At 45.9% G+C, this 14,959-nt stretch overlaps 1 protein-coding gene across 1 annotated transcript in view; it reads left to right on the forward strand.

Moving 5' to 3' along the window:
- Positions 1 to 4,698: 4,698 nt before the first annotated feature.
- LOC137436832 (cofilin-2) overlaps positions 4,699 to 14,959 on the forward strand; it is a 77,208-nt gene continuing 66,947 nt past the window's right edge. Inside the window, exon 1 of the mRNA XM_068130986.2 lies at positions 4,699 to 5,248. Coding sequence (XP_067987087.1) covers positions 5,246 to 5,248 — 3 coding nt within the window. The 5' untranslated portion in view covers positions 4,699 to 5,245. The remainder of the gene's footprint in view (positions 5,249 to 14,959) is intronic.

Raw genomic sequence — 14,959 nt, forward strand, 5'->3', positions numbered from 1 at the left:
ATCCCCCAAGAAAATCCAAATAATGTTTCAAACTTTTCAAAAAATTTGTTTCACCTAAAATATTCCCTGGCAATCACTGTTGAACCTCTGAAAGATTGACGAAGATCCATTCCATCATCTCTGAGAAAAATGCTGGCACACACATGGCAGACAAACATCTTTTATTGTATAGACTAGCAAACACCGCACGTCGCTTTGCTGTCTAAAATACTGAGTCGTGGGTGGGAGGGGGGGGGGGTGGGGGGGGGTTAGGGTTATGGTTAGGGTTATGGTTAGGATTTCTCAAGGATTTGCCTGTATTTGGCTCCATTCATTGTTCCCTCTATCCTTACAAGTCTCCCAGTCCCTGTCGCTGAAAAGCATCTCCGCAGCATGATGTTGCCACCACTATACTTGACGGTAGCTGGTAGGGATGGTGTTAGATGGGTTATGAGCTGTGCTTGGTTTTCCCCAGACATATCGCTTTGCATTCAGGCCAGAGTTCAATTTTTGTCTCATCCGACCACATAATCTTTTGCCTCATACTCTGTCTTTCATGTACCTTATTGCAAACTCAAGGCGTGCTGTCATGTGCCTTTTTCTCAGGTGTGGCTTTTGTCTGGTCACCCTCCCATAAAACCTAGATTTGTGAAGTGCTGCAGAGATTGTTGTCCTTCCCGCAGGTTTCCCATTTCAGCGAAAGAACTCTGTAGTTCTGTCAGAGTGGTCACTGGGTTCATGGTCACCTCCGTGACCAAGGTCCTTCTTGCCCGGTTGCTCAGTTTGATCGAACGTCCAGCTCCAGGAAGAGTCTGGATAGTTCCATATTATTTTCATTTCCTAATGATGGAGCTCACTGTGCTCTTGGGAACTTTCAACAATCTAGAAATTGTTTCATAACCTTCCCAAGATCTATTCCTCCTCACAGTTCTATCTCGGAGTTCTATTGACTTCTCTTCCTTGGATTTCATGGTGGAGTTTCTTCTTTGACATACACTGTCAACTGTGGCACCTTATATAGACAGGTGTGTTTCTTTCTATATCATGTTCAATCAAATGAATTGGCCACAGGTGGACTCCAATCAAGTTGGGGAGACATCTAGAGGATTATCAAAGGAAATTGGATGCACCCGAGCTCAATTTAGGTGTTATAGCAAAGGGGTTGAATACTTATTGACTCGAGACATTTCCGATTTTCTTTGGGGGGGGGGGGGGGGGGTAATTTCTAAAAGAAAAATAACACTTTCACATTATGGGGTATTATCAGTAGATCAATGACAAAAAAACTCAATTTAATCTATTTTAAATCCAGGCTGTAACACAACAAAATGTGAAAAAAGTCAAGGGGTGTTAATACTTTCCAAAGGTACTCCAACGTGTGGTAGTGTCGTTGACTGAACTGCGTACATAATATGTCGTTGTATTTCGGTAATTTGTATTTTGGAAAAGTGTGGTTAAGCGATTGGGTGCATGTGTACTGTGTGGCGTACGTTTGTGTCTGCATTTCTAAAATTCATTTTCGCAGCAACTGTTGGTCTGATGGACATGAAGTATTCACCTCTTTCCTGTAGTATTTTTAGTGATAATTATGACGTCATAGGTCACGAGGTATAGGCACAATCTTGGAAAAACCGAAAAACGTTGCATCTCTATATCTCCGAAACCGATGCATGGAAAAAATTAAAACGTGGCTCATTGTAAAAAAAACTACGCATGGGGAATAAGTGTTATTTTAACGATGATGTCATTGGTGCCTTAATTATGTCATAATTGGACAAGTACAAAGCTTAGCCCCATGAGTTTGAAATTTATTGAGTTTGATCTAAGCAACAATTATATTCGAGAATGTAAATGTGTGATGTTGTCGGTCACGTGGTCTGGTTTAGATTAAAGAAAAAAAAACCTTAAAAAACAAACAAAAGAGTTGGTTTGCACCAAGGTGAATGTGCAGGGTAAATATTCTATGAATACCATCTAGTTTATAATTTGAATTTTCAGACGAATTTGCAAATGGGATCGCCCATGGACGACAACCACCAGACAACCACCAGACCGCGTGTTGGCGGTCAGGTACTGCTAGTCTTTCGTCTAGTAAACTTCACCATGTGGTGGCCATCTTGGAAAAAATATTTAAAATCTGGAAAATATGAAATAGTAAGATGCCCCCTCCTCCTTTTACTCCTCTGTGAGTGCAAGACCCCAACCTAATATACTACCATACCTAGTGGCGGAGGGGGCGACCACACTGATGTCCGCCCGAGTGGTCCGAGGCCCGATGGTCCGAAGGTCCGATGGTCCGAAAAAGAAAAAAAGGGCCCGATGGTCCGAAAAAGAAAAAAAGGGTTAGGGTTGTTAGGGTTGTTAGGGTTAGGGTTAGTGTTGTTCAGGTTAGAGTTAGTGTTGTTAGAGTTAGGGTTGTTAGGGTTAGGGTTAGGTACAATCATACTCCTTACTACATGTACTATTTTGGGTCCTTCCTTCTTTCTTTCTTTCTTTCTTTTTAATTTCTTTCATGTATGAATCTGTCTCTAAATGCAAAAATCATTTTAAGTGAATTCGATCTTATTTTAACTGAATATTAATACTTTGGTTTGTCCCTGGCCTATGAAAATTTCATTTTTTTCTTCTTTTCTTTCTGTCAGAAATTTATAATATTGTTGAAACACATTGGATAATTTTAGTGTTTCGAAACGATTATAATTGTTGTTTTATATTGTCTGAAATAAACTTAGGATAAAATGAGATTAACCTGATAATGCACTCTATAGGCATGGGAGGCCCTGCAGCTTTTTGTTTTGGAATAACTTTATGATGAAAACCTTGATCTGCATGACCTTTCCTGGAAGCTCCTATAAAGTGGTGACACATATTCCTGTGTTGTTTGTAAAAAAAAAAAAAAAAAATCTTGTGTTGTTTGTAAAAAAGAAAATTCGTTTGGTTTCGAGAAAAAAGTTCAATTCATAGCACTACCCCTGATTCACACCCTACGGGTCTCCAAGGCCCGGTTCTTTGTCGGCAATATTTTCGTCTCCTTCATTTGCATGACAATAGTACTCGTTCCTGTGAATGTTGTAAACACGCACTGAATCCTGTGCATGAGACATCTGTGACGCCTTCTCGTCAGTGCAGCTTCCAGTTATCTTGTGCTTTGTGAGTTTTTCTTGACTTTGCGTTGGTTGTTTTGCCACCTTGACTCTGTCCGTGAAGTTAACACCCTTTACCCTTTACCCTATTCAAAGGTAGGGTTGTACCATTACAAAAATGGGGGGTGTTGTGTATTTCTTTGTTCAAAAGGCGAATGCGTAAATAGGGTTAATTATGGACTATGGTAATCCGATAATGGTTTGAATCCTATAAAGCCCTGAGAAACATAATGTAAGAAGCGAATAGGGCAATGGTTTATATCCAGTAATGGTTTGAATCGGGTAAAATAAAATCGAATCCGGTAAACGTTTGAATTGGGTAAAGGTTCGAATCCGGTAAAGGTTTGAATCGGTTCATGGTTCAAATCTGGTAAAGGTTTGATTCGGTTAATGGTTCGAATCCGGTAAACGTTTGAATCGGTTAATGGTTCGAATCTGGTAAACGTTTGAATCGGTTAATGGTTCGAATCCGGGAAACGTTTGAATCGGTTAATGGTTCGAATCCGGTAAACGTTTGAATCGGTTAATGGTTCGAATCCGGTAAACGTTTGAATCGGTTAATGGTTCGAATCTGGTAAACGTTTGAATCGGTTAATGGTTCGAATCCGGTAAACGTTTGAATCGGTTAATGGTTCGAATCTGGTAAAGGTTTGATTCGGTTAATGGTTCGAATCCGGTAAACGTTTGAATCGGTGAATCGGTCAACGAAAACAATGAATCGGCTTTGAATTTCTCCGATTTCAACGTTACCGGATTCGAACCATTACCCACTGGGAAGCTTAAGCTCTTTCATATGGCCCCTCAATAGGAATTTCTTACTATGTCAGTGCCTGCAGGAGGCGATATTTTTGACCTTCGCCCCAAGCGCCACAAACCATCACTTCGCCTCTGACCATACCATACCATACCATGCCATACCATGCCATACCATGCCATACCATACCATACCATGCCATGCCATGCATACCATACCATACCATGCACTCCTCTTCCTTACCCAGGCCCCTGGCCCATGACCATTATAAAAAATGGATGTGATCTGTCCTTTCATTCGAGGCTCACCATTCATTTAAGTGTCATCGGGCCACTGTGTGCTTTGTCTTCCAGGAAGTGCCCTAATAAAGCAAAGTACTTAATCTCGTGTTTTCCATGCAATGAGAATTAAGGCTATTTCGGAGGAATTGCCAACCAAAAGGCACATTCGTGCTAAAGATGCCGTGCATTCATTCAGGTGGAGGTGGAACAGCCGGCTTAAGGTCCCCCGCCCTGAATGATGCAGGTTTCAGCAGTGCAGACACAATGGCGAAACGTTTCCATATATTCCTTCCATCTCTCCACATCCTAGGTCAGAAGAACGTAGCGGGCAGCGACACGTCCGAGCCATGCAAATGAGCAGCAGCGCTTTTGCCCATATAAGCTTGGGACCGCTGCCCATATTAGGCAGGACGTATGCCCATATAAGGAAGCAACGCATCGCGATCCGTGTGCTGTAACAGGGCATGCGGCAGAGCAGGCCAATGGGAGGGCGGGGACTTCATCCGTGGACGGCCAATGGGGGACGCGCCTGTGATTGGTCGTGACGGCGTTTATTTAATTAATTGCTCTGCTCGGGTTAAAATCGTTTCGTTCCGTGAAAAAAAATGAAACGCACCATTAAAATTCCTTCTTTATCCTTCAAAGCTACGTTCGAGATCCAGACATTGCTGGGTACGTAAGAGAAACAAATAGTTATAGCTCATAGTGATTCACGACCGCCATTGAACCCTAACGGACATCCTTTCACTTGTGGAAAGAGATCTCGAGAAGCAGCATGGCCACGGACACGGAGCGAGCGCGAGCGGGGAGAAGGCGTGGCTACGAAGATGGGCGTGGCTAATCAAATGGGCGTGCCCGTAGACAATCGTGAGGTTTTATATGTGATACCGCTGGCAATAGGGAGTGCGTACGTCCGCTCTTGTGGTCTCTTGAGCCGGTGCTGACGCGGTGCGGCGCGCTTAAGGTTTTCCTCGATCGGCCTACATCCCTTTGCCGTCCGTCGCTTGGGCCTCTGCAGATTTTTTTTTTTTCTTTCTTCCACGTCCCTCTTTCCTCTAATCCAAGACTCGAGCCGAGAATCCCCGAACATGGTGAGTGAGAGAGGTTCACGTGTCTCGCATTTGGCGAATCGATATTTACTATTTAGTTATTTTCTCTTTCCCGCCTTTGACTCTTGAGCCTCTTCCCCCTTAAAATCATTAAAAAAAAAAAATCTTTTACCAAGGAACAGCCGCGCGAGGTGAATGAATAAGCGATTAACGGTATTTTTAAATGATTTTCTGTGGTGAAATGTCTTATAAAGCCGCTTTACCATGACATTTACCGAGTAAATCGGCCGATTCCATCCGGAACCGTGAGGTAACGACGTGCCCGTGCCTTGTAAATGAATAAATTATTTATTCGCTATTTTAAAGGTGGATTTGTGTTCTGAGATTTTAATTTTTTAAATAACATTTGTGCCCTTAAGTTAAAGCAAGGTGTTTGCAATGATTCGTAACTGATATCTCCGAAATGATGATTTGTAGTTCATATTTCATTCTCCACAACCAACGCACGAACGTTTGTGATCCGACGGTACGATGGTGAGGAATAAGGAAAAGCTATTTTTGGGGAAGAAGGTGGGGGGGGGGAACCCTGAAGAAGCACACAATGGGTTCGTCGTTCGGAAATGGACGAGACGAGATCGCTCGGAACTGGTCCCCGTGAAAGCAGAAATCGCGCTTTGGGTTTATTGAATTAAAAATGCATTTAATAACGTGGTGATTTTACCGCTATCATTCCAAAAACCCACCGAGATTACATCTACCTCATATCCATCTTGCTTTTTACCTTCATTCACATGCGCACCCCATCCCTCCCCAGCTTTCATCTCCTTTGTTCACACCCCCCCCTCCCTTCAAACCTTTTTACCCCACCCCTCTCCCTTCAAACCTTTTTACCCCACCCCCTCCCTTCAAACCTTCTTTTACCCCACCCCCTCCCTTCAAACCTTCTTTTACCCCACCCCCCCTCCCTTCAAACCTTTTACCCCATCCCCCCCTCCCTTCAAACCTTCTTTTACCCCACCCCCTCCCTTCAAACCTTCTTTTACCCCACCCCCTCCCTTCAAACCTTCTTTTACCCCACCCCCTCCCTTCAAACCTTCTTTTACCCCACCCCCTCCCTTCAAACCTTCTTTTACCCCACCCCCTCCCTTCAAACCTTCTTTTACCCCACCCCCTCCCTTCAAACCTTCTTTTACCCCACCCCCTCCCTTCAAACCTTCTTTTACCCCACCCCCTCCCTTCAAACCTTCTTTACCCCACCCCCTCCCTTCAAACCTTCTTTTACCCCACCCCCCTCCCTGCAAACCTTCTCCCCCCCCCCCCCCCCCCCCACAATCGCTTCAAAATCACTTCTTGCTCTCTCTCCCCCCTTCCCCCCCCCCCCAAGTCTCCCTTTAAATCTTCTTTGCTCTCCCTCACCCTCCCTTCAAATCTTCCTTGCTCTTCCTCACCCTCGCTTCAAATCTTCTGTGCCCTTCCTCACCCTCCCTTCAAATCTTCTGTGCCCTTCCTCACCCTCCCTTCAAATCTTCTGTGCCCTTCCTCACCCTCCCTTCAAATCTTCTGTGCCCTTCCTCACCCTCCCTTCAAATCTTCTGTGCCCTTCCTCACCCTCCCTTCAAATATTCTGTGCCCTTCCTCACCCTCCCTTCAAATATTCTGTGCCCTTCCTCACCCTCCCTTCAAATCTTCGTTGCTCTTCCTCACCCTCCCTGCAAATCTTCTTTGCTCTTCCTCACCCTCCCTGCAAATCTTCTTTGCTCTTCCTCACCCTCCTGCAAATCTTCTTTGCTCTTCCTCACCCTCCCTGCAAATCTTCTTTGCTCTTCCTCACCCTCCCTGCAAATCTTCTTTGCTCTTCCTCACCCTCCCTGCAAATCTTCTTTGCTCTTCCTCACCCTCCCTGCAAATTTTCTTTGCTCTTCCTCACCCTCCCCCAAAATCTTCTGTGCCCTTCCTCACCCTCCCTTCAAATCTTCTGTGCCCTTCCTCACCCTCCCTTCAAATCTTCTCTGCCCTTCCTCACCCTCTTCAAATCTTCTTTGCTCTTCCTCACCCTCCCTGCAAATCTTCTTTGCTCTTCCTCACCCTCCCCTCAAATCTTCTGTGCCTTTCCTCACCCTCCCTTCAAATCTTCTCTGCCCTTCCTCACCCTCTTCAAATCTTCTTTGCTCTTCCTCACCCTCTTCAAATCTTCTTTGCTCTTCCTCACCCTCCCTTCAAATCTTCTGTGCCCTTCCTCACGCTCCCTGCAAATCTTCTTTGCTCTCCCTAACCCTCCCTTCAAATCTTCTTTGCTCTTCCTCACCCTCCCTGCAAATCTTCTTTGCCCTTCCTCACCCTCCCTTCCCTTCAAATCTTCTGTGCCCTTCCTCACCCTCCCTTCAAATCTTCTGTGTCCTTCCTCACCCTCCCTTCAAATCTTCTCTGCCCTTCCTCACCCTCCAAATCTTCTTTGCTCTTCCTAACCCTCCCTTCAAATCATCTTTGCTCTTCCTCACCCTCCCTGCAAATCTTCTCTGCCCTTCCTCACCCTCCAAATCTTCTTTGCTCTTCCTAACCCTCCCTTCAAATCATCTTTGCTCTTCCTCACCCTCCTGCAAATCTTCTTTGCTCTTCCTCACCCTCCCTGCAAATCTTCTTTGCTCTTCCTCACCCTCCCTGCAAATCTTCTTTGCTCTCCCTCACCCTCCCTGCAAATTTTCTTTGCTCTTCCTCACCCTCCCCTCAAATCTTCTGTGCCCTTCCTCACCCTCCCTTCAAATCTTCTGTGTCCTTCCTCACCCTCCCTTCAAATCTTCTCTGCCCTTCCTCACCCTCCAAATCTTCTTTGCTCTTCCTAACCCTCCCTTCAAATCATCTTTGCTCTTCCTCACCCCTCCCTGCAAATCTTCTTTGCTCTTCCTCACCCTCCCTGCAAATCTTCTTTGCTCTTCCTCACCCTCCCTGCAAATCTTCTTTGCTCTTCCTCACCCTCCTGCGAATCTTCTTTGCTCTTCCTCACCCTCCCTGCAAATCTTCTTTGCTCTTCCTCACCCTCCCTGCAAATCTTCTTTGCTCTTCCTCGCCCTCCCTGCAAATCTTCTTTGCTCTTCCTCACCCTCCTCTCAAATCTTCTGTGCCTTCCTCACCCTCCCTTCAAATCTTCTGTGCCCTTCCTCACCCTCCCTTCAAATCTTCTGTGCCCTTCCTCACCCTCCCTTCAAATCTTCTCTGCCCTTCCTCACCCTCTTCAAATCTTCTTTGCTCTTCCTAACCCTCCCTGCAAATTTTCTTTGCTCTTCCTCACCCTCCCTGCAAATCTTCTTTGCTCTTACTCACCCTCCCTGCAAATCCTCTTTGCTCTTCCTCACCCTCCCTGCAAATCTTCTTTGCTCTTCCTCACCCTCCCTGCAAATCTTCTTTGCTCTTCCTCACCTCCCTGCAAATCTTCTTTGCTGTTCCTCACCCTCCCTGCAAATCTTCTTTGCTCTTCCTCACCCTCCCTGCAAATCTTCTTTGCTCTTCCTCACCCTCCCTGCAAATCTTCTTTGCTCTTCCTCACCCTCCCTGCAAATCTTCTTTGCTCTTCCTCACCCTCCCTGCAAATCTTCTTTGCTCTTCCTCACCCTCCCTGCAAATCTTCTTTGCTCTTCCTCACCCTCCCTGCAAATCTTCTTTGCTCTTCCTCACCCTTCCTTCAAATCTTCTTTGCTCCCCTCCTCCCCCCTTCCCTTCAAATCTTCTTTGCTTTTGCATCCCCTTTCAAATCTTCTTTGCTCTTCCTAACCCTCCCTTCAAATCTGCTTTGCTCTTCCTCACCCTCCAAATCTTCTTTTCTCGTCCTCACCCTCCAAATCTTCTTTTCTCGTCCTCCCCTCCCTTCAAATGTTCTTTGCTCGTCCATCCCCTTTCTAATCTTCTTTGCTCCCCTCCTCCCCCCCCCCCTTCCCTTCAAATCTTCTTTGCTTTTGCATCCCCTTTCAAATCTTCTTTGCTCCCCCCCCCCACCCCCCTTGCAAATCTTCGTTGCTCTTCCTCACCCTCCCTGCAAATCTTCTTTGCTCTTCCTCACCCTCCCTGCAAATCTTCTTTGCTCTTCCTCACCCTCCCTGCAAATCTTCTTTGCTCTTCCTCACCCTCCCTGCAAATCTTCTTTGCTCTTCCTCACCCTCCCTGCAAATCTTCTTTGCTCTTCCTCACCCTTCCTTCAAATCTTCTTTGCTCTTCCTAACCCTCCCTTCAAATCTTCTTTGCTCTTCCTCTCCCTCCCAATCTTCTTTTCTTGTCCTCCCCTCCCTTCAAATGTTCTTTGAACATCCACACCCTTTCAAATCTTCTTTGCTCTTCGCTCCCCTCCCCCTTTCCCTTCAAATCTTCTTTTCTCCCCCCCCCCCCCCTCCCCTTCAAATCTTCTTTGCTCCGCCCCCCCTCCTCCCCTTCAAATCTTCTTTGCTCGTCCTCCCTCTCCCTTCAAATCTTCTTTGCTTGTCCATCCCCTTTCAAATCTTCTTTGCTCGTCCATCCCCTTTCAAATCTTCTTTGCTCATCCATCCCCTTTCAAATCTTCTTTGCTCTTCCTCCCCTTCCCCTCCCTTCAAGACCTCCTCCAAAAATAGGTATTTGCAGGGGTCGAATTACTCTGTAGGGAGGGCACAGCAATGTTTGCCTTTGATGACTTCAAATTTTTTGGGGCACCAAGGCATTTTCTTTTGTGTTTGGGGGGCACCAAGGCATTTTCTTTTGGGTTTGGGGGGGCACCAAGGCAATCTAGAATTATTCTTGTGGGCACAAAGGCAAAGTGTGTCGGTAACTTAAACATGCAGGGAAATGTTACTGACAGAACAGGTAAATCAACTTAAACTTTCTAATAATGTATTTTTAGAATATAAACAGTTTCAGAAAACTCAACAACTCAGAACTGCATTGTTATCATGGCCATGTAACAAAGTTTTTAACCTTTGTTTGACAGAACAAGTAAATCAACTTAAACTTTTTAATGTATTTTTAGAATTTGAATCTCAATAACAGTTTCAGATTTGATTTCTCTCAAAACTCAACTCAGTCAGAACTGCATTGTCATCATGTCCATGTAACAAAGTTTAACTTTTGTTTGACAGAGTTGAACTTTTTTCATCAGACATCAGCTTTACTCAATACTGACTCAGTCTTGAGTCAGGTATACATGATTACAATTCAATCACCCTTGGGGGAGAGGGGTGTAGTATCAGGCCTACGTCCAAATGCACTCGTAGAATGCCACCTGCAACGCTACATGTAGGATCAAAGTCGTCGGGGTCGGGCCCTTCTGTGCTGATGCGCAGAAGTAGTCATGAGCCAGATAAAATTTCACTACCAAAAAGAGGGCAAATCGCCACTATATTTTTCAGTTAGCCTTACATATTGCCTGTATGAAAAAATGTGATGGATATTTGAATTTGGTAGCTAAACCCATTTTGGTGGCCATTTTCCAAAATGGCCGCCATTTTCATATTGCATCAATTTTCATATAAATTTGGCCGTAACTTTTAATCGCTGGTCTGAGGCACATGCACCCTACATAAGATAAGTTCAGTATGTCATTTGGCATATTTCAAAGTAAACTAAGGAAATTTGTTCACTACCTGTCGATAATTGGGAAAATATGTAAAAAATGTGTAATTTTCATGCAAAAATGCTCAACTTGCCAGCTTGGGGAAGGTTGAATATTTTTCATTGGCTGTCATTAATTATTTAATTAATAGGCTGTGCGCTTGTAGAGTTTCCCTGTGCCAGTGCATTTTGAGGGTAATTTACACCCAAAAAACATTCTTCAAATCCGTAAAAACGGAATGAAGAATAAAATCTATAAGTTGTGTTATATATATATATATATATATATATATATATATATATATATATATATATATATATATATATATATATATATATATATATATATATATATATATATATATATATATATATATACAGTGGAACCTTGACTTACGAGTGCCCCAACTTACGAGTTTTCGAGATACGAGCCGTCGCTCGGGCGGTTTATTGCTTTGAGATGCGAGCCGAGATCTGAGTTACGAGCTTTCGCCACCCGGTCACGTGGTTATCTTGCCGTGCAAGTACAGTATCTCTGTCGTATAGCGCTGCATTTTTGTTTTCGCATGTTGGTTATTTTGAGTTTACGCCGCCAGGTGGGTTCTGGTCACGTGGTTATCTTGCCGTGGCAAGTACAGTATCTCTGACGTATAGCGCTGCATTTTTGTTTTCGCATGTTGGTTATTTTGAGTTTACGCCGCCAGGTGGGTTCCGGTCACGTGGTTATCTTGCCGTGCAAGTACAGTATCTCTGCCGTCAACTTGTTCAGAGTGCCGGCGATAGCTCGCCTTCTCTTTGTGGAAAACACGGTACTGAGAAGAAGAAGAAGAGGATGATGTGCTTGGATATAAAACACGCAATCGTCGAAAAACATGAGCGAGGTGTCGAGGAGGACGTATATAACGGCAGAGGAGAAGAGCATGCCAGGCCACAACTTGTGGATATAAAACACGCAATCGTCGTGTTTTATATAAAACTTGTGCTTGGATATAAAACACGCAATCGTCGAAAAACATGAGCGAGGTGCCGAGGAGGACGTATATAACGGCAGAGGAGAAGAGCATGCCAGGCCACAACTTGTTCAGAGTGCCGGCGATAGCTCGCCTTCTCTTTGTGGAAAACACGGTACTGAGAAGAAGAGGATGATGTGCTTGGATATAAAACACGCAATCGTCGAAAAACATGAGCGAGGTGTCGAGGAGGACGTATATAACGGCAGAGGAGAAGAGCATGCCAGGCCACAACTTGTTCAGAGTGCCGGCGATAGCTCGCCTTCTCTTTGTGGAAAACACGGTGAGATCCTTAACATCCAACAACTAATGGGACGCAAACGGGGCGCCCAGTTTAGCGGTACACACATTGATGAATCACCCTGCCTGTGATTCACCCATGACAGGTTATAGCTGGGTCGGGATTCAAACCCAGGCTGGACAGTTTAGACTTTAGAGTCAAGTGTGCGTACCTCCAGTCCAGGCCATCCTGCCAACTTGTATGCTGCATACAGGTGAAATATAAAGCGCGAGATATTTTTATATATACTGTATATTTAAAAAAAAATTGGTGTGGTTTTTGGCGGGCTGGAACGGATTAATAGCATTTCAATGCATTTTAATGGGGAAATTTGATTTGAGAAACGAGCAATTTGAGTTACGAGCTCGGTCACAGAACGAATTAAACTCGTAAGTCAAGGTTCCACTGTATATATATATATATATATATATATATTGTTGCGAATATGGAATTTGACCTCCATATCCGCTTGTAAATATTCCCCTATCTTCTCCGATACTCCCCAACTCTCCCCTTACCCCATTCCCTAGTCCCATTGTCTGTAAACAACACCCATTAGAGCCGATCTTCCCCTTCATTCCCCCATTAAATGTCGTGCCCAGGTCCCCCGCACCACACGTAGACCATTATAGGACATCTTGCTAGTTATTCTTAATCTATGTCAGTTAAGGACTTGTTTCCATTAATTATGACTCTTCGTTGCACCAGAATGTGATGATATGGCACCAGTAGGAGTTTAGGACCTTCCCATACCTCCCCGCATCTCTTCCCATCATCTCAAGCTCCAACAACAACCACAACAACAGCGGCTTTGCGTCCTCACTCCGGCTCGGTTGGCCGCCATTGAACATGTGCTCGACGGGGTTACCCAGAAGGGGGCTCCCTGTCGGCCCCTCGTCAAGGGCGGAGCCGGTAACCCCCGCACCCAATGAGAAGCCATGGGCCGATGCCATATGGGGCGGAGCTAACGAGCGAGGGCGTGACTCCCCGCCGGATATACGCGGCCCCGCGCCGGACGTGACGTCAGATGCGCCCCGAGCTTGGAAGGACAAGACGCCACCCTCCCGAGCGCTGAGCGACCTCCCCGGCATCTCCACCAAAGTCGCGACCCACGAGCGCTGAGCGACCTCCCCGCATCTGCTGGACACCACCGTACGTGATTCTGTCCCGGAGCCAGGTGCACCTGAGCCATCGACTGCCGCTTTCCTCGCCATCAAATCCCGTGTGAGTCAGCGTTGTCCCGTTTATCTGTGGTCTGTCTAGGGTTAATATAAGAGTGTGTCTAAGTGCCCACCTTCCTATGTTTCCCTCTTGTCCCTGTAATCTAACCTTTTCCGCCTTAATATAACCTCCTCCGGAGGTCTTGAGAACTGAATCCCTGGTGTCGTATTGTGTGATTATAATCCAGCCGGGTGTCTTCTTTCCCTATTGAGCCAGCGTAGCGCGATTAGTCAACATTCGGGCACAATCGGGTAACTTGTACGGATACGGCGGCCATCCCGCTCGGCCCACCATACCATCAAAGTCGTATCAGTAACAATTGGTGTCGAGGAGTGGAATTCGAACCCGGGACTAAATTAGTTAGGCCCAAATTTTGGGAGGGAAAATCGATTCGGAGCGCGTTTCCCGCGCGAAATTATAACGGCGAAATTTCAATTTGTTTTACGAAAATAAAAAATAAAAACCGAATTTTGAAAGTCGCGCTATGGCGGATCAAGACGGCTGGGGTCCGGTAGGGGAGAGTGAAGCAGGGTCGGTCCAGGACCAAATTGAGACACGTGAGGAGAGCGAAACAGCGGGGGTAGCAGACGCGCGAAATGGCGCCTCGCACATAGCTACGTGGGCCGCACCCGCTGCACAAGTGGGAGGGATGGCCCAGATGCAGGTCCTCATGGAGCAATTTATGGCGCAAATGCAGGCGTCCCTCAAACTGCAGAGTAACCAATTGGGGGTAATGGGAAACCAAATGGGGGTAATGAGGGACGAAGCGAGGGCTCAGAGTGAGCAAATGGGGGTAATGAGGGACAATGGGGGTAATGAGGGACGAAGCGAGGGGTACCAGTGAGGGATTAGACAATAATTTTAAGGGATTAGACAATAATTTTAAGGGATTAGACATGAAATTTGGGAAATTAGACGATAGATTAGGGGAAATACAGGAGGGGTTAACGGGGGTAGAAAACAGAATGGCCGCTCAAGAGAATCAAATGGAAGGGATGCAAAAAGGGTTAGAGGGGTTAGAAAACACCATGGAAGGCAAATTGAGGGACATGAGGGACCAAGCGGAAAGGGAAGTTAACCAAATGGGGCAGCAGATAGAGGGGGTCAGAATGGGGGTAGAAACCAAACTGGATGCTCACAGGGAGGAAATGGAGCAGATGAGGGTGGCATCTGGGCAGGAGATGCAAGTGATGGGAGAGGAGATCAGAAGAGGAGTGAGTGAGGAGGTCGGAGGAGTGCGCGAGGAGGTGAGGCACTGTAAGGAGCGCATGGAGAAGGAGGTGAGAAAGGGGACTGTAAAGTTACAGGGGGGCATAGAGGTCCTGACGCAGGAGGTGGAACAGCTGACGGAGGGACAAAAAGAACTAACGGAGCAGGTTCAAAGGAACACTGCGGTATTAGGAGGGTTAAAAGTGACACAGAAAGAACTAAAAGACGACTTAATAGCGACAAAGAGGGAATGTCAGATGGTACGTGAGGGACTGACAACAAGGCTGGACGAGGTGATAGAGGTAATGGAGACGAAGGACCGACAGGTAAGGACGCACATGGAAACGGTCAAGGTAGCCTTGGAGGACGAGCTTGAGGAGACGTACCGGGGAATAAAAGAGGTGAGGCACAAATTAGAAGAAGTGGAAGAAGGGGTGAGCGAAATTAAGAAGCGACGGAGAGGAG

Source organism: Myxine glutinosa, chromosome 11 (assembly GCF_964187855.1).
Source record: "Myxine glutinosa chromosome 11, kmMyxGlut1.1, whole genome shotgun sequence".
Classification (NCBI taxonomy): Eukaryota; Metazoa; Chordata; class Myxini; order Myxiniformes; family Myxinidae; genus Myxine; species Myxine glutinosa.